Source organism: Heloderma suspectum, chromosome 4 (assembly GCF_057233095.1).
Source record: "Heloderma suspectum isolate Gila_16-S chromosome 4, 16-S_ref, whole genome shotgun sequence".
In the NCBI taxonomy this organism is placed as follows: domain Eukaryota; kingdom Metazoa; phylum Chordata; class Lepidosauria; order Squamata; family Helodermatidae; genus Heloderma; species Heloderma suspectum.
The window spans coordinates 239868352-239893344 of NC_139461.1; the positions used below are offsets into that span (position 1 = coordinate 239868352).

General features: G+C 42.9%; 1 protein-coding gene and 1 long non-coding RNA gene across 3 annotated transcripts in view; one reads left to right on the forward strand and one right to left on the reverse strand.

Moving 5' to 3' along the window:
* The window catches only part of SORT1 (sortilin 1), a 60136-nt gene that overhangs the window by 16005 nt on the left and 19138 nt on the right, over positions 1-24993 (forward strand). The window contains exons 2-8 of one of the 2 annotated variants that reach the window (XM_084852875.1): positions 14364-14423; positions 16879-16952; positions 18967-19069; positions 20352-20516; positions 22013-22086; positions 23492-23541; positions 24080-24210. In XM_084852875.1, coding sequence (XP_084709001.1) covers positions 14364-14423; positions 16879-16952; positions 18967-19069; positions 20352-20516; positions 22013-22086; positions 23492-23541; positions 24080-24210 — 657 coding nt within the window. The remainder of the gene's footprint in view (positions 1-14363; positions 14424-16878; positions 16953-18966; positions 19070-20351; positions 20517-22012; positions 22087-23491; positions 23542-24079; positions 24211-24993) is intronic. The other variant, XM_084852877.1, reaches the window with a different exon arrangement.
* On the reverse strand, positions 2539-4083 carry LOC146348342 (uncharacterized). The gene is made up of 3 exons (XR_014790596.1): positions 4022-4083; positions 3540-3699; positions 2539-2792 (listed from the first exon to the last, which is right to left on the reverse strand). It is a non-coding gene; the product is annotated as an uncharacterized LOC146348342 (long non-coding RNA).

Below are 24993 nucleotides of genomic sequence, written 5' to 3' on the forward strand. Positions count from 1 at the left end.
AGGTGTTCCTTGACCATATTTAGCCTATCAGTCTCAAGCTGCAATCCTGCCCCTTCAGCCTTGTACTTCACTTTGCCAGGGGGCTCATAGACCCTCTTTTCGGGAGAAGACTGAGCCAATTTAGTAGTTGAACCAGCATTTCTTTCATTTGTCTTTTACTGTGCATGTATCTGAAGAAAGCCTTTTTGTTGCTTTTAGCATCCCTCGCTAACCTCAGCTCGTTCTCAGCTTTAGCCTTCCTGACACCATCCCTGCAATTCTGTGCTACCTGTCTGTACTTTTCCTTTGTAGCTTGGCCTTCCTTCCACTTCCTATATGTGTCCTTTTTTGTTTTCTTGAATGATTACTTGAATGATATGGAGATACCAAGACCTTTGGCAGAAGTGTGGCACACACACAGATTGTACGCTGTGCTAGACACAGTGGGGAAATTAGCTCAAGAATACCAACAAAGCACATTTTAATTTTACAGCAAACATTTAGAGAAAGAAAACTTTGTACTACCCTTAGTACTGGACCATCAGACAATTCCTTTATGATTCATAACAGCAGTGACAGAGCAAGAGAAGTAGGGAGGCATGGTTGTCAAATAAGGGGTGGGGAAGGTAGGTTAACGGGAGTGGTATTTGGAGACCTAGCCGCAACAGGGAATACTTGAGTTTCACTGGAACACAGATGGCCACACAAGGGCCAGAATGGAAAGTTTCAAAGCAATATCAGGAGAGAGAAAGAAGTCACAGTGGTATATTTACCTGTTTCAGAGGAGAAAGAGAGCTTTACTTCCTGCTTGTTCACAATCACTTGGAAATACATTGAAGGCAATTATTATCCTAGCTCCTACAAGCTTCTGGTTATGAATTCACAATGGGGTAATCACCCCAGTTACACAAGGTAGTTTTCGTTCACATGCAAAGAGAAGCTACCAAAAGTGATGATGGGGAACCAATGGCAGGCTGAGCCCTGCATGATGCAAGAATGCAATTGCAAAAATAGAACTTAAAGCAGAGGGCACCAAAATAGTGCCTCTCCTGAGATGTTAACCAATGTGAAGAAAAGAACAGGGAGAAGAGGCAAGAGAACTGTGAAAAGGAAGCAAGGGTAGGAAGCTAGCTAAATATTTGATGCAGTCACCTCAGGGCCCTGTGTGAAGCTTTAGCAAAATGCCCTTGCCTCTTAGCTTAGCCACAGGATGAGTGAACCTTAAAGCCAACAACTTATAGCACTCCTATTACTTACTCCCAGTGCAGGGCCCAGATCTCTGAGGGGACCGATGCACAAAGGTCCACAGCTCCATGCAGTTATACACAGAGTGGAAGTCCCTCGAGTATCTTAAAGAAGTAGCCAAGCTCCCAGTGTGGTTGGGCAGCACTACTGAAATGGAGGTTTTCTGAACTCAGCAGTGGGTGCTTCATGGGGTATGAAGCTTTATCTGGGGAAAAAAAGGCAGCAGGGCAGCATAAGCAAAGAAGAAAGCTCTGGTCCTGGAAACATGGGTTCAGCCCCAGAGTGAGGATGGTGCTAGGAGCAGATGAAGAATGGGCACCATGCTAGGTGGTCCCCAAGAGAACCACAGCTTAATGTGACAGAGTGGGTGGGTTCGCATGATCATTTTCTGCCATGGTGGCTTAAATAGGCCCCATTGTTTATTGCATGTGCCAGTCACCTCTCAGCACCCATTCCGTAACCCCTGCTTATAGCTTGTGTCATCCAAACTCAGTGAGGTTGGGTTGTTGGCATGGTTAACAAACCACATAGAACCCATGGGCTGTTTTACAATTTCGAATAGTTTCTTAACCACACCAACAACCCATCCTTGCTGTGTTTGGATACACAACATCTTAAATATTCCAAATGGCCACCCACATCCGTCACAGCTCACCATGGTTTAAATAAGCCATAGTGGGCTACTTGATTGTGTGAACAGGCCCACTGCCTCTGTATGGGTCCTGCAATCATACTGAAAGGCTGGACTCAAGGCCAGTTATAGGGTACAAACTAAGAACATAAATGGGCCTGTTCCCACAGTCACAGGGAGTGGCTTCTTGCTGTGGTTAACAAGCCACCCAGAACCCTACAACAGTACTTGCTGGGTTCACATGACAGCAAGGATAATTATGCAGATCCCCCCAGCACATGTGGCATTATTATTAATTATTATTATTAATAGATAATAAAGCCACTGTGGATTATTTTCCCCTCAGTGATCATGTAAACTGAATTAGTGATTTTGTGGGTGCTTAGGTTTGGGTTAAACAAAAGATTCAGTAGCTTGGCCTCCTGAAGTGAAGAGTCTTCCTGAGACTCCCAGTTCGGTGATTGACTAGAACAAAAGGGGCCATGAGGGATAACTTTGTTTTTTAATCTAATGATCAGCATCAACTACTAGTGACCTTTCCAGAGGTAGGGATGCTTCAGGACTGGAGAATATTGCCCACCAAGGCTTTAGATTGACCAATTCAAGTTACTCTTCAGGTGGCTTTGCTGAGGTGTCATGGCATCTGCTTATATCCAGAGTTCCTTTTTTTTTTTTTTTTTTTAGCATACTCACGTTAGGGCAACTCCTATTTAAGTCAATTACAATAGAGGACGCGTAATTCATGATCTTCAAGTTCGCTGGGTGCTAGTAGTATGGTTATTACCATCAGGAACCTTTGCTCCTGGAGCATCTTGCTCTTAACAGCCTTCTGGAAAAGTATGTGTCATCCTTTCGCAACCTGGTGCTATCCAAATGCTTTGAACGACAACTCCCATCAGCCAGCATAGCCAATAGTCAGGGGCTACAGAGTTGCAATCTAAAACAAGAAAGGGAAGGCTGATATAGACACTTTAAACAAGGTTCTAGTTGCAAAAATAACATGTGAAAGCCAGCGTGGCTGACCACCTTGATAACAAAGAGGTGATGATACTATAACACCAGATGAGAGTATTGGGTTAATTGGGCTGTTTGGAACATTTTATTCCAATACTGCATTGACTACATTGGTTGCCAGTCAGTTTTTGGGCCCCATTCAAAGTGTTGGGGCTGACCTTTAAAGGCCTAAATGGCGTAGAACCAGTCTACTTGAAGGACTGCCTTCTCCCATATGTTCCTGCCCAGTTGTCAAGATCTTCAGAGGCTCCTCTCTGGGTACCTTCTGTGTAAAGGCTCCCTGTCTGTGGAATGCCCTTCCCAGGGAGATTCACCCAGTGTTTCCAATGCCAGATTAAGACCTTCCTCTTCAACATGTATTTAATATTTAATTCTGTGACTTTGATGCTGGCTCCTTAATGTTTTTAACATTTAAAAAAATATTTTAGTACTTAGTACTATGTTATTAATACTGATACTTTTATTGTTGTACTTTGTTTGGCTATTTTGTTGTTGTTTGGTTTTATGATTGTAAACTGCCCTGAGGGCATTTGCCAGTTGAGCAGTATGCTGATCTGATAAATTAATTAATGAAGGTGGGTTCAGACAAATAATATTTCCACTGCATGGGCATTTTATTAATGAGAGGAAGCAGAATAGTATAAGAACAGCAAACTAAAGTATTGCTTACACAGATGCCTTCTTCACTAGTTGATTGGGTGTAAGTACCAAGCAGGGCTCAAAACTTACAATTCTGAAACTTCTTCCTTCCAGCCGTGTCTGAAGTGGCACTGACTACATGGTCTTTAATCTCATCAGATCCTGGAACAGGCCACTTGTTTTCTAAGGCTCTACAATGTAGAATCCAGAACAAATTCAGATTAGGGTGTGTTAAGGTTCCCTTTATGACCTGGACCCCCAGAGCAACTCCATAAGGATCTCCTGCCTCCTGAAGAGTCCTGCTTTCCTTCTTTTAAACTTCCCCTTCCTAGTAACGTGTTGTTTAGGCTGTAGATGTGGGGTGACTGACACTCTAGACACAGGGTTTAACCACAACAGTTTACTAGTAGATTTAAAGCAAACAAATTAAAACTAAAGGTAGTTAGACACAGAGCTGAGTGATACAAAAGGCATATAAAGAACATAAAAATTGCAACCCACAAGTTCCTTTACCCTAGCTGTCCTTAGATTTTTCTAGGCTGCTTCTCCCTGCTTACTCTTCAGACTCTTCTCTCACTTCAGGCTCTGGATGTGTCTCTCTTTATATACCCCCCTCCCTCAAAACCAGAAGTACTCCTTCAAACCTGCAGAAATGAAACCTAAGTGAGAAATGAAACTGACACTTAACTGGAGAAATGAAACTATTCTTCTCAGGGTTACCCCCTCCCAACAGAAAACTCCAGGCCTCTAAGCCTGACCATTTTCCCCTTTTCCTCTGTAGGCCTCAAACCTTTACAGGGTGACATTTACCAGTTCTGTCTCTTTAAACCTAAAAATTGCCATTGGTAACAAGTCCGTACATCCACAGTTCTTGGATTTGGGCCAATTGGAATTGAGCTGGTAATGGCATCATCCACCAGCTGTGGGTTATTATATCTCCACCAGTTAACAAATCTTATTAGTATTGAAATTTAGAATCCCAGTAAGGACAGGCAGACTAAAGAGAATATACAAACTTATCTAGGAGAACCCTGACCAGGGCAGGAAAAATGTGAAGGCCACTCATGTGTAGCAGATTAGACAAGGAAATGCAACATATATGCTTATCTAGTAAGACAGGCTTTTCTTGCTCCCAAAATGGACCCCCGCCGTTCATGTTTATGGTGACGGGGCTACCCTGTGCGGGTTCTGTTTGTGTAGTTGACTGCCTTGCTCTAGATTGAGTCTTGGCTATTTGCAAGCAAGTACAGAGAGCGATGCAATAAAGTAGTCAAGTTGACATGCAAATGGTCAAGCACACAGGGTTCAGTCCAAGGAGGTTTAAGCTAAGGCAGGAGTGGTCAAAATCCAGGCAGAGATCAGATCACAGGCAGTCAGTCGCGCAACAAGGATCAGGCAGCAGCAGGAGTAGTCAAGATAACAAGCAAGAGGTCAAACACAGTAAATCAGTCAGGTACGTTATGCAGTCCAGAATCAGGGTAGTTGAGCAGTCCAAAAGCTCAGGAAACATAGCATCAGTCACAGGGCACAATTCAGTAGGCAAGGTACATGGCAGAGGCTGGACGGACCAAATTGTTCTACCTTTGGCTGGGTTTCCAGTGAAGGCCTTTAAGCCCAAAGCCAGCCAGATCCCACCCAGAGCTCAGCTGCAGCAATCAGAGCTCAGCTGCAGCAATCAGAGCTCCCTTTCCAGAGTCTACTCCTAAGGAGTTGCTTTCTCCTGAGGAGAGCTTTTCTGGAGGTGAGCACTCTTTTGCACAGGAGCCCTGCTAGCCTGTCGCTTGAGGCAACAATGCTGCCAGGGATCATGAGGTGGCTCTGCCTCAGAGGCAGAATCCCTTTCTCCTGACATGGATGGCCCTGCAGTCACTTCCTCCAAGGGTTCAGGCTCCTGTGGGACTGGTGGCAGTCCATGGTCTGGGCTTCTAGCTCCTCTGAGGAGAACTCCTGTTGGGGCATGACATTGACCTTGCTGGGTGCTGAATATGCTCATGCATGTTTGTTATTGTTGATACCTGTAAAGTAGAGATACAGAGCCTAGATCTTGAAGTATAAATAGGTGATCCAGGGCTGGCTTACCTAGATTAGTTAATATTTCTGCAAGGGTCAGCTGGGGATGACCTAGTATGAATGCTCTGAACAGCTGCAGCTGGGCATAGAGTGTTTGTATCCAGGGCTCTACAATTCTGGGCTGGCCTTGCTGGCCAATCCAAAACTGTAGTTGTAAGCCCTCGTAGCCTTTGCTGAGGGAGAGCCTGGTAGGGAGCATGCTGGGTTGGGTGCTGCTGCTGGAAGGCACTCCAAGCACCTTCCAGCAGAGGTGTCCAACCTTCCCCCATCCTCCTGCCCTTCCCGGCTTCAGAGCTGGAAAAGCTGGCACAGTCGGATTGGGTTGGACTCCAAGGTGGGTGAGGCACTCAAATACAGAATTGTTTCTTATTACCTTAATAACTTTGGACTGGGAGTGGGAAACTTCTGGTCTGCAGAATTGTTACCTGAACCTGAAGTATGGCACCAGGATACCATGTTATCTTTGCCTTGATTTCATCTGATTCACTCTTTCACTAACAAGTTTCTAGGAAGCACATCTCATAAGCTGAGGTTTCCACTACTAAATCCGATCAGTCTCTTGGTTTTTGTCTTTTATGTAAGGCAACTATACTTTCAATGGCCTTCTGAAAAAAAAAATGGAGATATGCTTCCTGGCAGTACACTTCCCTGGTAGCCAGATAATATCTATCATGAAATTCAGCGAGTGCTCCAAGGTATGTGTAATCTGTTGTTGCCCCTCTATAATTAGGTTTGGCAGGAACATGTATTTCCAGATTTGTGATGGAATACGATCACTATTGGTATAGGTAATAGGTAACCTATTCTGAAGCCTGGATCGGACTTCACAAATCCAAAGTACTTGCCCATTGCTTTGACATGTTGTGTATCAAGCTTCTGGACTACATGGTCAATACCCACCTGGTCCAGTTCCTTGAATTAAACCACCTACTGGCAAATATCCAGTACAAATTTCTGCAGATGTTATTTCCTGTTGATAACCTGATTCAGTTGGAACTCTGGCTCACGAAGCTTTCCTGAGAGAAGAATATGTGGTGTCAGTTTGGTGTTTTACCTTGAAAAGGCTTGCAACAGCTCTTGGAAATACCGGTTCGTCAGTGACCTCTATAATTTGTACTGAGGCAATTTACCCATATTCACAGAGAACATTTGGAAGAACTATGTATGCATTCTAGGTTCACATCAAATCTCTCTATTTGAGTAGGAGGTCCCTCAAGACAGTGTTCTCCATGCGATGATTCTCTCTGCCGATTGTCATTGCTGCAGCACTGTCTGCTGAAATCCATAACAGCCTAAATGTAATTTCTTTCAGGTACATGGTGCCAGACCTCTAGTACGCAGCATACATACAATCTGTATTAAAATCACAGTAAACCTTTAACTGCATATAGTGATAAACTTTCTCCAGCTAAGATGTAAGCTGAAGGCTTGGTTTATATCCTGATCTGGAACTGCAGTTGCGCCAAACACACCCCAGTTGTTTATAGTAAGAAGTTTCTGGACAAGAACTTCCTAACCCTGCCTCATACAAACTGGCTAAAGCTGACATGCACAGATACACTAAATGTTTGTAACTGGGTAATGTTTACATTTGGTTAGAAAGATGATGTCTGTACTATCTGGAGAGTCCTTTCTTCTACCTCATGAGGAGCAGACACCATGTGTAATGTTTGCTGTGAATCCAGAGGTGCTGTTCCATATATTTTGTATACAGAGCTACTGCTGTATAAAATTTCTAATTCTACCTACTCAACATGGAGTACAGTCACTGTAAAGCTGAAGGAGTCATGTCGAGCAAATTAAAATAATCACACCCTATGTACCGCTGATCTTTTTTTCTTATGCTGGTCCAAATATGTGTCACTTAGAGAGCAGATCTATGGTCTCCGGATGAGCCAGGGACCATAGGATTGTTCGAATTCCCCTTTCCGAGGTCGGAGACAGCACTCTGACTTCAGAAGGGGCAGTCAGAGATCCCATCCTCCTGCCTTGCTCCCTCTCAGCTGACACAGAAAGAACCACATTGGCTGCCCTCTGAGGTTGGAAAAGCGATCTCTGAGGAGAAGGAAAGGGGGGCATTCCAGTGGGCAGGGAGGGGAGGAGACCAGAGAGGCCAGGACATGTGTTATCCTGAGCCTCTTCCAGCCTCCTTTCCCCCTCTGAAGTGCCCTTGCTAGACTGGCTAAAAAGCCCATCAACCAAAATCTGCAGTGTGGGAGGTTGAGGAAGCACAGATAGCCTCCGCTGCTCCTCCCACCTTGCACTGGATGATGATGCCTCCAAGTTCAGGCGCTTCTGATCACCAAGGGTGCAAGGAATAGGACTGCACCCTTAAGCTGGTAATTTTCTAGTGAAAACAGGAGGACATAATCCATAGGGCAATCATATTAATTTATCACACCAAAAACAAAAGGAATCTTGTGGCAACTTAATTTATTAGTTACTGTAAACAGTCTTGGAAATTTTGAATGGAAGGGCAGTATGGAAGTGTTTAAATGATGATGCAAGAATTCAATTGATTTGAATTAACATGTTTAAAATTTGAATCTGTGAAGGTTCTTGTATGAGAAACAGCCCTTACAAATGAGTGTGAAATTCCAGGTATGTAACTTGAATATTTTGATAGACATGCAATTCTCACTTCTTCAGGAGAGAAGTAGTCTTGTACAAGTGTTAGTACCATTACAGCAAAGGAAAATATCTCAGATTTTTTTTTCCTGAATTGTGATGGGAATTGAGTGTGAAAATATTGTGGAGTAATATGGTGATATAATTGCTGGTGGAGAGATGCACTAGGTTAATGTCTCTTATGAAAGTGCTTTGATTCATGTTACAATTAATACTCATAGATTTAATCTTCATTCTTCTGTCCTTCTTGCTTCAGTTGTCTCACCAAAAGCTGTCTCCTGGTTTGTAGCTTGTCTGTGCTGCTGATTCTTAATTTTAACTCTTGTCAGTAGCTTGACATTTCTCAGTAAAGCTAAACATATCTCTGAACCAGATATAGTTTCGAAGAATCCAGGAAGAGCATTGACACTGCCCCTTCCATGCCTTTATTTAAGAAGTGGTCTGTACACAAATAGTTCTTAGCAACCTCTCCCTTCTTCAGACTGGTTACTAATTACAGCTATGTTGCCATAGCCAAGAAGGGTAATTTAACCCCCTTGAATCTAATGATCTGTTTCTCATTCAGTGCTACTTTCATATCGTTTCTTTGTTTACCTTGTTTTTAAATCATGATTCTTCTGAAGCATATTACAGGGTAAAGTTCTTCTTGGTAACTCTCTCCTGTACCTTGAGGTTACAATAATTTCAGTAAGCCACAAGTAAATCAGGCATATATTGGGGCCTGTATAGGTGCTATGTTCTGGGAGAACTTTCAGTTTGATTTCAGTTTTATCTGTGTGTGTTGAGGGGGTGGGTGGAGAAAGGAATGAATGAATTGTTGTACTGCCTAGAGATGTGAAATCTCATGGTAAAATAAGGAAAAAAAGGAGAGATGAATGGCTCCTTGCCCCCAAAAGCCTGACATGGAAATTGGGTAATTACAAATATTCTGGAAGAGAAACTATTTCATATAAGTTTGCATGAATTTTCAAAAGTGTTTTGAATTCATGGGCTGCATCAAAAGGTTCCCTCCCCCCTGTATTGCTATATAGTTGATTAATTGCATAAGGTGGCCATGTGTCCTCTTTTATAGACGATAGTCCTCTATTTGAAGGGATGCCCTGTCCAATTCTCGTTTAAAGATAAAAAAAAATCGTAAGAACTGTTTCCCTTCAACAGTTAACACCTGGACAGCAGACTGAACAAGCAGGCACACAGGTCACTTGGTCATGGTCTTCCACTTTATGATGAAATGTGCTCATTTCTATTTAAATTATAATAGTTTCTAAATCTGCATATTTACAAATAAATGAACATATGCAAATTGCTGTTATCTTTTCTGGTGTTTTTAAAAAATATTTAGAAGTGGCCACCTGAACTGTAAGTCTCTTAGACACAAGATTCAAAGGTAGTAGTACTAATATTGATAATATTGCTATGGTGTGACTGGATTACTAAACAAGCAGCACTCTTTAAGTTTTGAAGATGGCAGGAAATAATCTCAAATGTTGCAGAATACAGAACATCTTCAGGCATTTTATCTGTTTGGCAAATGCATTGCTCCTGCAACCTTCCTTTTGTTTACCATCATATTGATGATATGTATTTTCACATATTTCCTATTTTCCCAACTGGCTGAGAGTTGAGAGTTCTTGAAATGAAATACCTCAACAATTCTATGAGGTGCTGCCTCATACTGTGATTCTCCATCATGAACATTAACATCTGATTTGTAAAAGCAACATTTGAAGCAAGCAGCCATGAATGTGGCAGAAAGATTAACTATGTCCCGGAGCCTTGATTCCCAATGTTTTTTGCCTCCTGATTGCTCATGAAAGTAATAGACCAAGTTCTTCCAAAAGTTTCATAACATTGCTTGCTGTTACATAGCCAATCCCATGAGTTTACCCATTACCACTGTTGCAAGTTTTTAAAAATAATTCTTTCAGCATTGGAGGATTACAATCTCACCACTTCCTAGTTATGAGTAACTTAGCCGTTATTATTACATTCTACTAACTGATCATGTTCCTGAAGTTCATCAGATGCTTTCAGGTATCCCAATAAAATATTTCACTGGTTGCAAGGCAAGGTATAAATTGACTCCCACTTTTATTTGTGCAAAAGTCAAGCATGTGACCCTAGGGAAAGTATTTGTGAAAACACACTGTAGTCTGCAGTAGATCACCCCTTGTTCTTTCCCCTGGGAATCTGCAGTTGCAGCTGGATTCTTGAGGATAAAGAACTTCATCTTGTTTTGCTTCCTAAACAATTAGTGTCCTGCAAACATTAGTGCACTTCGTTTTGGGGGATCGAATATGTTTTGGCTGCTTTCCTAGTTCTGCACAGATATTGGGAAACTTCCAGGCTTAGCACTAGTATATCTACTCATAGCACTGCTTACACCTGGGTCTTCTGTTTGGGGGAGGCAATAACTTGAAAAGGTTGCACATTTTTGTGGAATTTTGGTTGGTCCTAATAAAGATGTTGCCCAACTGTGGATTTTGGATTTTTTTCTCTTGGACCAGCACAGTTATCTTTGCTTTTTAATGTGCTTTGGAAAATCCTGTATTTAGCTGTTCAGGGTGAAATCTACCACCAGAGAAAGAAGATTTTCTACCATCTAAAGAGAGACTTTGAATTGAGGGTTCCATCCCCTCCAACCACTAGGTAATACTCTCAATTTGGCCCCAAATGACTTTTTTACATAGCACACCATCTAAAATTTATTTCTGGCTTTACTAATATAATGACTGCCATGTTTCTCTCCACTTCTGTTCTGTGCAAACCTCAGGAACCTTATTTGCCCAGCACAAGAGGCAGATCAGAGTTATAACTAACCTTTGTGTTTCCAGAAATAGAAATCAGCCATTGCTGCTTCTCTCTCCCAAAATGCATTGCTAGGTGCAGAGTGATACCTGCAACACCTGCTACTGACTAATTCATTCAGTCTGCAATGTTGCAGCCTGGGTCTGTCTAAACTGCAGACCTTAGGGTCACAACAGCTGTTCTATTCCCCCCCCCTCTACTTTTTGTACCATCTAGCCTGATAAGGAGTTCTAGAGAACTCCGAAGCTTGCTCAGTTTTGTGGAATTTTGGTGGTTTTTAATAAAGGTTTGCCCAACTGTTGATTTTGGATAGTTTACAACAGTGTCTGAATGGTGGTATTTCAGGGCCCAGGTACTTCTTGAGCTATAAACAAAGCACTGCAGCCTTTGCAGTACTATAAGCAGGCTGAAGCTTAATTTGAGGTGACCTTTAAAATTCTAAGGTGGGGCCATCCATTCATGCCTTTGTTTTGCAGTGTGATTGTTTTCCTGTCTGTGCTAATGCTGACACATTGCTAGGCAAGCAACATTGCTGTTGGTTTATGTCTTTTGAAGCATAAGTAGCTTCATTTGATTGTTGACACAGGTTTCAAGGAATGAAAACTATAAGGGAACTTGGGCTCGCAGTACACATTACATATTCTTCCATCTGTGTGTGCATTGTGTTGTTTTTAAACCCAGGCTTCAAGTCTGGGTGGAAGAAGGATAGATTGCTTAACTTGTTTTCAACTCAAAATTGCCCTCCCTAAGCTACCTATGGGGCAGGTATTTGGAAATAATGGGGACACCTTTCCATTTTCTTCCTTTGGTAAGAAATCAGTGTGGGAGAACTGATTTCAAGCTGAAGGAGGACTTGAGTGTAGGGATGGCGGAGAATTTCTCCCCGAAACTTCAGGGGGCTGAGCGCCAACGTGTTCGGCCCCCCGAACAAGTTTCGGGGAGAAATCCTCCGAACCCCCCCGGGACGGGACTTACCTTCGCCAAATGTCCCTCCCGGCGGTGGGTCCGGCCGGCGGTTCGGCAGCTGTTCGTGCGGGGCGGGAGTGGCAGCCGGTCTTTTGACCGGCTGCCGCTGCCGCCATTCCAACAAAAGAAGAAAAAAAACAAACGCCCCCATGATAGGCTACGTGACGATTAACGTAGCCTATCACAGCTAGATTTGCAAAGTCAGCCGTGATAGGCTACGTAAATCGTCACGTAGCCTATCACGGGTGACTTAAAAAAAAAAAAAGCGCGTACGGATAATGGCGGCCCCCATAGGGAGCCGCCATTCCCGTTCCTTATTTGGTCGCTGTAGTCTACGTAGATTTACGTAGACTACAGCGACCAAATAAGGAACGCGAATGGCGGTTCCCTATGGGGGCCGCCATTAGCGTACGCGCTTTTTTTTTTTTTAAGTCACCCGTGATAGGCTACGTGACGATTAACGTAGCCTATCATGGCTGACTTTGCAGATCTAGCCGTGATAGGCTACGTTAATCGTCACGTAGCCTGTCACGGGGGCGTTTTTTTTTTTTTTAACTTTCGAGTTCGCGGCCGGGCGAGGCGGGAAGCCTCCTCCCCGGCCTGAATTTCGGCCGGGGCGAGGCGGGAAGCCTCCCCCCCGGCCTGAATTTAGGCTGGGGCAAGGTTGGAAGCCTCCCCCCCTGGCCTGAACTTCGCGGGGGGAGCAGCGAAGCGCCTCCCCCCCACCGCGAACAAGCTTCGGCGAAAGGTAAGGGACTTTCGTCCACCCCTACTTGAGTGGAAAGGGTAAAGCAGCCTCTCAGCACACCCTTGTGCTCAGACTTGCAGACTGCTTTTGGTTTTAAACCAAACCATGGAGAAAAGCATTGCTGAACTCTGCACATCATGTAGTTTGAACCTCAGCTGCATCATGACAGAGGGGTGCTGTTTACTTTAGTATTTGTATTACAAGTGCTTCATAGGTACATTTTTATTAACTCTGAGGAACAGGTAGAAGACTCAAGCAATCTTTTTCATAACCAGGAGTAATTTTCCAATTGCCTGTGGAGTAAGTCTTAGTATGAATGCACTTCAGCAACATTTGACCACTTTTGCAAGGTCAAAGACAAAGAAGTGACATCCTAGTCTAGGACAACTTTTAATTAATAGATGTCCTTCTCCCTGCCACTTGGATATTCCTGAAGTGCCGGAGGCCTCTAGGTGCTTCAAGAGAATGATGTCCTGGAAGAGGGCTGTTAAAGCTTTAATGATCATATAGGCATATTGAGAAGCTGTCAGTACTCCTTGGTGTGGTGTTTGATTCTTCTCAGGCATCTGGCAGTGGAGAATGGATTATCATGCTAGGCATGAAACAGGGCTGTAGGAAGAGTCCTTGTGTGAAAACCTCTCCCAATTTCTAGCAAAACTCTGGCAATATCCCGAGTAAAAGGAATGAATACACATGTGGTATATTAGGTGGCAAACTCATTAATGCATGGGTCCCAGCGTGGCACCCTCAGGCACCTTCAGTGGTGCCCACAAAGCTCTTCACTCCCTGCCCCCTTAAAAAAAAATTAATGAAAAATTGAAAAACATTGGGGCACCATGTTTTCTTTCCTGTTCCTGAACCTGCCACTGATCAGCAGTTCACTGGGCAGGAAGAGAAAGCAAGGCAACGGGGCAGAGGGGAGAGAAAGAGCAAGGCTAGGGGCTAGGAAGGGAGAGAAAGGAGAAGGCTATAGATGGGGAAGGGAGAGAAATAGCAGGGAAAGAGGTTGGGGGAGAGAAATAGCGATGCAAGAGGCTGAGAGTGGAGAGCAAGCGAGAGAGCAAAGGGGAAAGGTCTGTGTGGACAGAAGAAAATTGCGCAGGTCAGGAAGCAACTCTTTCCATTTCCATCTTCCTCCCAGCCTCTAGCCTCGGTATTTCTCCCCTCGCCCCTGACTAGCCACGCCCCCATGACAGCCATTTTGTGACTAGCCACATCCTCCATGGGAGCCATTTTGTAGTGGCACCCACAGCAGTTTCTTAAATACCCAAATGTGCCCCCACTGGTACAAAAAGGTTGGGAAGCCCTGCATTCATGGATCTGGGAAAGCTTCATTTGTGCTTTTCTTTTATGACAGATGCATTTGCACAAAACTGCATTGGGAATTAAATTTAACCCCTGACGAAGTACAGAGATGCTAGTGGATCAACTCCTTATGGGTTGTATGTTCTGCTCACTTAAATTCAATAGCTATAATTCTCAAATAGGGTGCATAAGAAGCAGTATGATTGTGAAGAATATTAAATTTGTGACTAGAAGCCGCTTGCCACCACTCTCAGAGGAAAGGAATGGGATTGTTTGCTTTCTGGCATGGGGTGCCAGAGGACCTAATTGTATTTGTAATTGCCCTTACAGCGTGTCTTCAATGATCTCAGTGGCTCGGTATCCCTCTCCTGGATTGGGGACAGCACTGGGGTGAGTAATACAAATAGGTTGGATAGATTTTAACTATTCAAAAGGAACAACATTTCAATATGTGAAATAATAGATCTACCCAGAGCATGACTCCATATGTTTTCACTTTAATCTTCCCACATAGAAAAGTAGGGTTATTCCTGTCTGATGGGTCATGAGGAGTCATTCTCTCCAGATGTAGGTACTGCAAGCCAGTCAGGTTCTTCTTTTAGCTGTTACCATCCTACTCACAGCCTAAGAAGGAGATGAGAAGCAGCACAGGTGTTGTATGTTCAGTGACTCACTCTGAGTTTGGTAAGAAGTATATTTTTTATTAATGACTTGGATGAGGAAGTGCAGGGAATACTGATGAAATTTGCAGTTACACAAAATTGGGTGGGATAGCTAATACCCTGGAAGACAGAAACAAAATTTAAAGTGATCTTGATAGGCTGGAGTGCTGGGCAGAAAACAACAGAATGACATTTAATAGGGATAAATGCCAAGTTCTGCACCTAGGAAAAAGAAACCAAATGCACAGTTACAAGGGAATACTTGGCTCAAAAATACTACAAGCGAGAAGGATCTTGGAATTGTGGTAGATCACAAGCTGAATATGAGCCAGCAATGTGATGTGGCTGCAAAAAAGGCAAATGCTACTTTGGGCTGCATTAATAGAAGTATAGTTTCCAAATCCTGTGAAATACTAGTTCCCCTCTACTCAGCACTGGTTAGGCCTCATCTGGAGTACTGTGTCCAGTTCTGGGCACCACACTTTAAGAAGGATGCAGACAAGCTGGAGATGGTTCAGAGGAGGGCAACAAAGATGATCAGGGGACTGGAATCAAATCCCAGTGAGGAGAGACTCAAAGAACTAGGCATGTTTAGCCTTGAGAAGAGAAGACTGAGGGGAGATATGATAGCGCTCTTCAAGTACTTGAAAGGTTGTCCCAGAGAAGAAGGCCAGGATCTCTTCTTGATCATCCCAGAGTGCAGGACATGGAATAATGGGCTCAAGTTACAGGAAGCCAGATTCCGGCTGGACATCAGGAAAAACTTCCTGACTGTTAGAGCAATATGACAGTGGCACCAGTTACCTAGGGAGGTAGTGGGCTCCCCCACACTGGAGGCGTTCAAGACAAGGCTGGACAGCAATTTGCCAGTGATGCTTTGTCTTGGATTCCTGCATTGAGCAAGGGGTTGGACTCAACGGTCTTATAGGCCCCTTCCAACCCTACTATTCTATGATTCTATCTTGCTGCCCATCCAGACATGAGGTGAGAACTGCTTCAATGCTGAAGCCCTGTTGGACAGGAGGAAATATTCAGTGCCTCTTTCTTCACATCCTGCACAGAGATGCTTCTAGTTCCCCAGAAAAAATATATATCTCAAAGTGCAAACTGCAACCAATGTGGGTTTTTTTAGTGAGGCAACTTCAAGCCAAGTTCCAGACACACTGAAGAGTTGCTAGAAAGTCATTATAGGTATTTTTGGTCTCTGAGATAAAATCAAGAATGCAGTGTTACTTTCCAATCCCATAAACAAGCCAGTTTAGTGTAATATGCATGACTGAAAATGTCAGTATTACAATGCAAGCATATGCCTCCTGAGAGCAGAGTGCTAAACTATTGAAGTTGCTTCAGAATATGTGTCATGTGGTATATTTTCAGATAAAGCAAGTGTTTATGCCTGCCTTTAAACAGTGGTATATGTGAAGTGTTCATCGTTTTAAATAAGCACCACCTCTAGCATTGCTAGGTGCATTTATGTCCATAGCTAATGGCTAAGGGTATCTAGGCAAGAGCAGGATGAAATGGATTACTACTGTGATAATTATAATATCTGCCTTAATTTACCACATTCTTCATATAAAAGGGGTTATGGCACAATTTTGGCTACAATACCGCCTATATTTCATACTAGTCTGTAGAACTCTCTGGCTCTAAACAGAGTTTAGCTGTTAACTGAGAAACCTGTCTCAAGGCAGTTAGGTGTACAGGGATTAGGAGAGCACCTTGACACGTCAGGATATGATATCAAAGTAGTAGGTGACTGCACTAAATCACATTTTCAAAAGGGCATCAAAAAGTGTAAGGAAAGTTGTAAAGTTCGACAAACCATTTTTGGGAATAAACGAAAAATTACTTCCCGTGAATTTTGGGTATTTTATCGATCTTGTGAATTCTGCAGCACAAGACTGTGTTATGAATAACCATATTTTGAAAGATGTTTAAAAGTGTATTGTGGACTGTAGACATGTTGAAATGTGTGTTAATTCAGTCTAGCATGCCCCAAACCCCCACAACCCACTGTAAAAAGTAAACTTGTATTAGCTATGCCGTGTACCCAATTAGTCCTTACTGGGGTATGACAGTTAGTTAGCCTTAGGACATTGTGAGTTCCAGCTGTTGCTCTCTGACTATCAGAGCTAACTGGCTCTCTCTCTCTCTCTCTCTCTCTCTCTCTCTCTCTCCAGGTTATTCTTGTATTGACTACATTTCAGGTACCTCTGGTGATAATGAGTTTTGGGCAGTCTAAACTCTACCGAAGGTAAGGAGATTTTTGTGAACATCAATGAACTGAATACGTACATTGTAATCTGGCTTCAAGAAAAGAAGCAGTTTGCTGTCAATTCCTGTATACGAGGATTTTGGAGCAATCTCAAACTGGCTAGGTATAACTGTAAGGGCTAGGGCTTTTGAACTAGCGATAGATCATCCTCTTTACAAGCCTCTAAGGTAAGTGGATGGGCAAAGATCAGGGCTGATTTCCTGAGGGCCAGAGTATGTCCTATGTGTATTTTGAACTCTTGAAGAACCCAGCCCATGGGGGTGGGGGGATGCTATAAGTTGATCAAAAAGCCATCCACAGTGAGTTGCAGCAGCAATAGCTGAGGAAGCCCTACTGGCTTAACAGTGGGTCATATGCGAGGTGGCTTATTCTGTGCCAGAAGCAGCTTTCCTGGGGGCTCATTCAAGCCTATACCTGCCTTTGAAACAATGCATGCTACTCTGTCTTCACTGAAATATGAACACATTGTCCTAGGATCCCTTACCATCTGGTTCACCTTCATGTGTGACTATATATAAGCCAGCCCCACCCTGCCTGTTGGAATTCTGTGAGGAGCAAGCTCCCTCTGGGCTGCCCCTACAGGTGGCAAGAGCATGAGAGCATTTGAAGAACTCATGCTTCCGGTTGAGGACAGAGCCCCCACCACAGTCATACGCTCACCTTGGTCAGCTGCAGTTCTTGGCCATGCACAGAAGCAAGAAACAGTGGCTGAGATCTTTCCTTCCTTGTTACCTTTGGTCTGGGTGATTTTATCTTCTCTTGCCTTTGTCTGCTACTGGAGGAAATCAGTTGCACCAGAGATAATGAGCCTGGAGAGAATTTCCTTTTGGCAAGAAGGTTTTCCTGCCAAAGGTGGTATACAGTGGTAGCAAGGGACAGCTGAACAATTCAGGTACTCTATAGACTTTGCTGCCTGTGTGGACAGCTGGTGACAGTGAACTTGCTCCCCATGTCAGGATTCCAAACAGGCAGAGGAGGTCTCTGGCTTACAAATGGTCTTGCATTAAGAACAATATTAACATATTCAAAGTTTGAGACAAGCTGGAAACAGTAGCTAGCCCAAGAGAGAGACAGTTAGGCAAAGCATACTGCCCTAGAGCAAACCCAGTATAAAGCCTTTGTTCTCAGTCTAGAAGAGTCCTAGGCACTCTTTGCCTTGCACAGGAGGTCTTGTTGAAGATTTCTCAAGGTGGAAGGCTTGACCTCTTAGGTGAGTTCTGGAACTCTGGGATAAAGCGAGAAGCATCTGTAGCATGAGTGACTGGTTGGATGGGTAAACAGAAGACATTGCTAGCAACAGTCAGTCTCGCAGGAGGCCAAAACCTCTTATGGAAGTCTTGGCTGGATATATTTGGGACCTTCTGCCTTGATTCTTTGGGCTAGTTGGCTCATTATAGCTGACGTGTAGATACCACTTTAAATACATGAGCTCTGAATTGTGGAAGTCGCTCTGTTGGCATGTTCATGCGCTGTGTTTATCTTTAAGATTCAAGGCAAAGTCCATCCTGCCCTCCTAGGTGTTTACTGGAACATGATGCCTTTTATGATAATTGGTCCCTCCTTTTAGATTGAATGCTATTTTATTAATGTTTATTTACCAGCTCAATATTGCTTTTTAATCTACTGTTTTAAATGTTTATTTTGTTTCTACCTTGAGGCTTATGTGAAAGGCAAGGGATAAATTCTTAAATGTAGTGGCTGTTATACATGTATATGTATAGCAGCTGTATCATGTGTGAGGTGATTTTCTCCATGATACCATTTTCTTTGGGTACTTGTGTTCATGTATAAAAGTTCTCAACCTCATGATGAGGTGCTACACACTTGGGTCACCACATAATGAAACCACACTATGCAAGGGCTGTTAAGCAATCTCCAGATGGTGGCTGTAAAATGTTTCAGTTCTTTCTGTTACTTATTTGATGTGACTTCCGCAGTATCCTCCTGTATTGAGGAGTTTCTATACTTACGGTGTCTCTTTCTTACATCTTAGTGAAGACTATGGGAAAACATTCACGGACATCACAGATCTCATTAATAACACTTTCATCAGAACAGAGTTTGGAATGGCTATTGGACCAGAGAATTCAGGAAAGGTAGGAATTGCCTGACAATATGGTTTGCAGGGCTGTTAGTTAGCCCTATCCTTTGTGTATAAAGGTGGGTGTCTTAAGATGGAATACCCTTGAAAGGCTGCATTTTAATACTTTTGTCTAATAGCAGGAGGCAGATTTGATACCTTGCTTGAGCTATTAGATGCTTGGAACCTCAGATGGTATTTGCTTTGTTTCTAGTTCTCCAGCTGATGGGTGCTTGCCAAGTCATGTAGAGTGTTGGCACAATATGGCCTTGATACCCGTATTTATGTGTGACTTCTTCTACAAAATCTCTACCTACCTAAGTACTCTGTTTTCCACTGATTTGTTGTATGACCTTGGGACACAACATCTTTCTTGATGTTTCAGTTTCCCCATTTGTAAATTAGAGCTATTGCCTGCTTGTTTAAATTAATTGTTACAGTGTCTATGCAATCACAGAGTGTTCTGGGCACGGTTGTGTGAATTTCACAAAGTCCATTTGGTAGAGCAGGTCGGTATACTTGGCAGAACATGTTCTTTTCAAATATCAGCTCTTCCTCCCTGCCCCCTTCCTCTCTTCTGTAGTGCACTCTGTTAGGTTTGTTGCTAAGGTAGGATGTATAGGATGTATTTGTTACCCACAGTCAAATGTGGTGGTGGTTTTGTAGGACTTCTACTGCATTTTATCTGACTTTCATTATTTTGCTGCCAAAACAGAAGACATGTCAATACCCACATAGCATTGGCTCATCCTGGATCATCAAGGCAGTCATTGGGCTTTATTAATTAATTTATTATTTCTGTATTTCATTTCTATACTGCCCAATAGCCAAAGTTCTCTGGGCGGTTCACAAAAATTAAAACCACATAGTACAACATAAACCATTATAAAATATAAACACTTAAAACTTATGGATACTATCTACAGAGGGGTTTGAGGAAGAATGGTTGCATTTTTGCATTTTTAATGCAGCTATGTTCTCACATCATTGTGAAGTAGTGCCTTTGCACAAATTTGCACTGTAAATTTCTGCAAGGATCAAGAGCCAAGAGGGGAGGTGTTGGTGGGGGGTGTGGGGACAGAATTATTGGAAAAATTCTGCCCTCCTACCCAGTTGGCCTTTTTATTTTGTTGCAGTTTTTCTGATCGGGCCCTAACTTGCCCTCTTCAAAAATGCATTATTTGAAATATGTAATCATAGCTTCTGATGATGTCTACACTCATGATAAACTGGCAATGAGGATGAGCTCTATGTGCTGAAACATGAGAGGTGATCCCCATCTTTGTCTTTCTGTCTAGGTGATACTGACCGGGGATAGATCTGGCCCATTCCACACTGGAAGGATCTTCAGATCATCTGATTTTGCTAAGAACTTTGTACTGACAGATCTCCCTTTCCATCCCTTGACTCAAATAATCTATCACCCTCAGAATTCTGATTTGTTGTTGGTGCTTAGTACTGAGGTAAGGACTGGTGTTTGTGCATGCACATGCACATGTGCTGAACTGTCTGCTCACTTCTTTACTGGTGTGGTAATTTAAGCCATGAATCTGAGCTCCAAGGGGCCATTTAGAGGAAATTATCTGGTTTTCACAATCAAAACAAGCCACGGTGGCTTGTTGAAATAGGTGGTGTGTGCTGGGCACCATTAGCCTAATTACTTGCCTGGGTATGGCTTAATATGACGTCCAAACAAGCAGCATGGCTTGTTTAAGGGAGAAACAGCCCTCAGATAACCCATGGCATGTGCTGCCTATTTAAACAAGCTTGTTGTTGTTGTTTATTTGGTCAGTCGCTTCCGACTCTTCGTGACTTCATGGACCTGCCCACGCCAGAGCTTCCTGTTGGCCGTTGCCACCCCCAGCTCCCCCAAGGTCGAGTCACCTCCAGAATATCATCCATCCACCTTGCCCTTGGTCGGCCCCTCTTCCTTTTGCCTTCCACTTTCCCTAGCATCAGCATCTTCTCCGGGGTATCCTGTCTTCTCATTATGTGGCCAAAGTACTTCAGTTTTGCCTTTAATATCATTCGTGGCTTATTTAGGCCACGGTGGCTTGTTTGATTGTGTAAACTTTCCAATGATGTGTGTGGGGGTGGGGGCTTCTTGCATGACCTCTTGTGACTGTAATTGGCAACATCATAGTTTATATCTAGTAAATATAGCCATTCTGTGGTCATATGGTGTGGATAACCCTAAGGCTTGTTTTACAGTGAAAGTGTGAGATATAAATATTTCTAAACTTTGCATTGGCAACAGACAGTTCTTTTCTAGGAGGATTATGACCTGTTATGCATTGCAGCTGATACATGCTTCTTTAAGGAATTTAGTTTTAATATCATGGTAGACTTGGAATATAGGAACTTCATCTGGTCAAGAATGTTGCAGCCAGACAAGACTCATTTTATTACAATAGCTTCACTGCCTTCTGATCTGTTTCTGGGCCCTATTCAAAGTGCTAGTTCTGGGTCTAAAGCCTTAAATGGTTTGGAATCAAGGTATGTAAAGGACTGTCTTCTCCCAAATGAGTCTTCCCTCTGAAATCTTCTATGGAGGCTCACCTCCTTATCCCATCAGCATCTGAGTTGTGCTTGGTTGGGATGCAGAAGAGGGCCTTCTGTGTGGTTACACCTCTCTTTGGAACTCTGCTGAGTGAGGCCCATCTCATCCCCTCACTGATGGTGATCTGCTGCTGTGCAAAGAATTCGTCTTCTGCTATACATTTGGCCTGCTGAGTTATTAATTTTAATCTCCTTGATATGTTAGCTGAAGAGTTTTATATGCTGCTTCTTTTGCCCTCTCTCTTGTATTTTATTTTTAAAATATATTGATCAAATTGTAAGCCATCTTGAGCAATTATAATGGAAAGGTGGGCTAAAGTATTTTTAGTAAATAAATATTTGTGATGGGAGCTTGAAAGTGATGCATCTAATAACGAGCAATCCTTTCTAAATGTTTCAGGGTAGCCTGTGGGTATCCAACACCTTTGGTGAGAAATGGAAAGAAATCCACAAAGATGTTTGCCTGGCTAAATGGTGAGCAGCTGAAAAACAAACACGCTCTCCAGGGAGAGTTAGTAGTTTAATATTCTCTTGATTGCACTAGAGCTGGCTGTTCACAAAAACATAAAGATGACTGTCCTTCGAATAAAATATTGAATGCTGTCTTCTCAGCCCCAACAAGGCATTCCAGAGCTTTACTTATGGTCATATTTGTAGTATGTGCTTTTTCAGAGAAGTCTCTGTAACTCCTTGTGTTTATATTGGGATTTTTCACTATTTGAACTCTTTGAAGTGGTGCAACTCCTCTTTTTGCTCTGGTGTGGGGAGGAATCCAGCGTGTCAGATCTGGCGTAGAAAAGGACTCCCTCTACCTGCACCCCAAGTTCTTTGCAGTTCAGAGAACTCAGGAGGATTGGGGAGACCTTATTACTAGCAGCATTAACTAGCAATTATTGGGGAGGGAAGAAGTTATTGATAGTAGCAACCTGGTGATGGGATTTTAGTTCTCCTATATAGAAATATATGCTTTACTGTCCAAAATATACTGCAGGGTGTGTTCTCCTTTATGGGCAGAGGGTTTGGGCATCTCGTTTTGAAAGAGGAACCAAAAAAATTCCATTATTTTCAAGCTGATATTGGACCTTGTGCATACTTTTAACCACTGCGATTGCAGAACCACTAAGCATTCAGCCAAATAACTGGCCTGGCAGACAAAGACTCTGTCTCAGAATTTGACAGTTGTCTTCTTATGCCCCTTCCCTACAAGGAGCAAAAGCCTTGTGCTGCTTGTTAAAAACTTTTACTTCTAATCATTGACCTTTGAAGAGTTGCTATGTTTTGGCTTGACAGATTTTTTGAATCCTTTGTCAGACAAGATTCTTACTTTTGATGACAGTAAGATCTAATATAGTACGCATTGTAACAAATCTGTAGTCTGTACAAAATCTATTTCATGATGTATCTCCCTATACACTGGCACAAAGAAGGTGTTCGGATGATCACGGGGGTAAAACAAGCCATTGTGGCTTCTCCCCCCACCCCCACACGTACTGTGCACGACTGCCATTTGCGTAATTACCCACGATGCAGCACAGGTTGTCATGTCATCTGACCCCGGGGTGCGGAGTGGTGGGGGTGGCTTCTTACCCACCCTGTAACCCCTACTACAAGTCATGGGCTGTAGGGTGGGTAAGAAGCCACCCCTGCCCACAGCGCACTGGATGTGGATGACATGGCAACCTGCACTGTATCATGGGTAATTATGCAAATGTCAGTCGCATGCAGCATGAGCAGCAGCAAGGGAGAAGCCACAGTGGCTTCTTTTGCCCCTGTGATAGTCTGAACCCTACCAAAGTGTTGAATTGCCAATTGTTTAATCAGCCAGCTTTCTTTCCCACAGCATTATAAGCAGTGTGTCTTTTCTCTTGACTTTTTCTAGGGGCTCTGGAATAACCATCTTCTTCACCACCTACCTGAATGGCTCTTGTAGTAAGTATTCCCCATTTCAATGATTTTACTGTTTCTGTTGAGTTATTCTGAGTTTTGTTTTATATTTTATGCAATTTTTATTGCTGTGAGCCATGCTTGAAGTCATGCCCATCCTTGAAGGGGCAACGTACAAATACAGTCAGCACTGTACAGGCCAGTCAGCACTACAGATCTGTCATAGCCCTAGTGAAGAGATTCCACTCTTCCCAGGTTTCTTTTAGCTTATTCTTTAGCCCTCATCATGCAGCCGTGAAGCTTTCCCCATGAGGTTGCATGGCTCTCCACCTCCATCGCCAGACATCCACAGATGAGCATGGATGTCTGCAAAAGAGAAGCCTATGCACATAGACTTCTCTTTTGCTGATATTCACGCTCAACACATGGACATTGGGAAGCAGAGTGAGGGAGCTGCACAACTGTGGCAGTAGGGTCAGTGGTATGGCCCTGTAACCCCTCTTTGTGTGAATATTGCAAGAAGGGGGGCTTATCTGTTTTTCTAATTGGAGCAATATTAATTCATGTGCCTCCTCCTCTCAAGAAGCTGATCTTGGGTTACTTGAACTGAAGAGAACTGAAGACTTTGGCAAGACTTTCAAGACTATAGGAAGCAAAATCTACTCCTTTGGCCTAGGTGGGCGCTTCCTCTTTGCATCTGTGATGACAGAAAAGGTAGGAAATTCTCTCTTCTCCTTTTTGATTTCTGCAGCCCCTGTGTGCTTTGGTTCCAGTAAGTTCTTTTCTTGTTTTGTTTCTGCAATGGGGTAGTAAAGGAAGTCCAGTGTTTGAGTCATGTTGTTGGGTCATAGTAGTTCATTTTTATTTTTTTTATTTATTCATTACATTTTTATACCACCCAATAGTTTAAGATCTCTGTTTAAGCTTCCGTTTACCCAAAGACAGCAAGACAAGTCTCTCAGTGTATATTTAGTTCATGTTTTTCATGTTCTCAGCAATCATGCTACGAAGAGGTAAAAAAAATACTATGTAAAAAAAACAGCTCATCATCATCATCACCAACAATGTTTTTATTAAGAAATCTTGACGTATCTTAACAGAGATGTCTTAATAGCAGCTACAGTGATAGAGCCTTTGAATTAGAAATATCCCTTGTGTAAATAACAAAATCAGTTTTTGTTGAAGTAGCCAATTAGTAGACAAAACAAAGAAACAAAATTGTTTTTATTCTGTTTTAAAGGTAGTGTTTCAGCATATATTGAGGAAGGAACACTACAGCTCCCACCCCAATATAAAATACCTTAGGTCTGTGACTAAGGGAATTTTGGGAGGGAATTACTTATTCTGCATAGTATCATGACTTTTTGGTGGGGTTTCTTGTGGTTCTTGTTGTTTCTTGTTAATATTTTCCTACACAGATACCAATAGCATCCATGTGGATGGTACTAGAAGCGGTTTGCAGTGATTAAAAACCTTAAAGATACAATATTGTACATA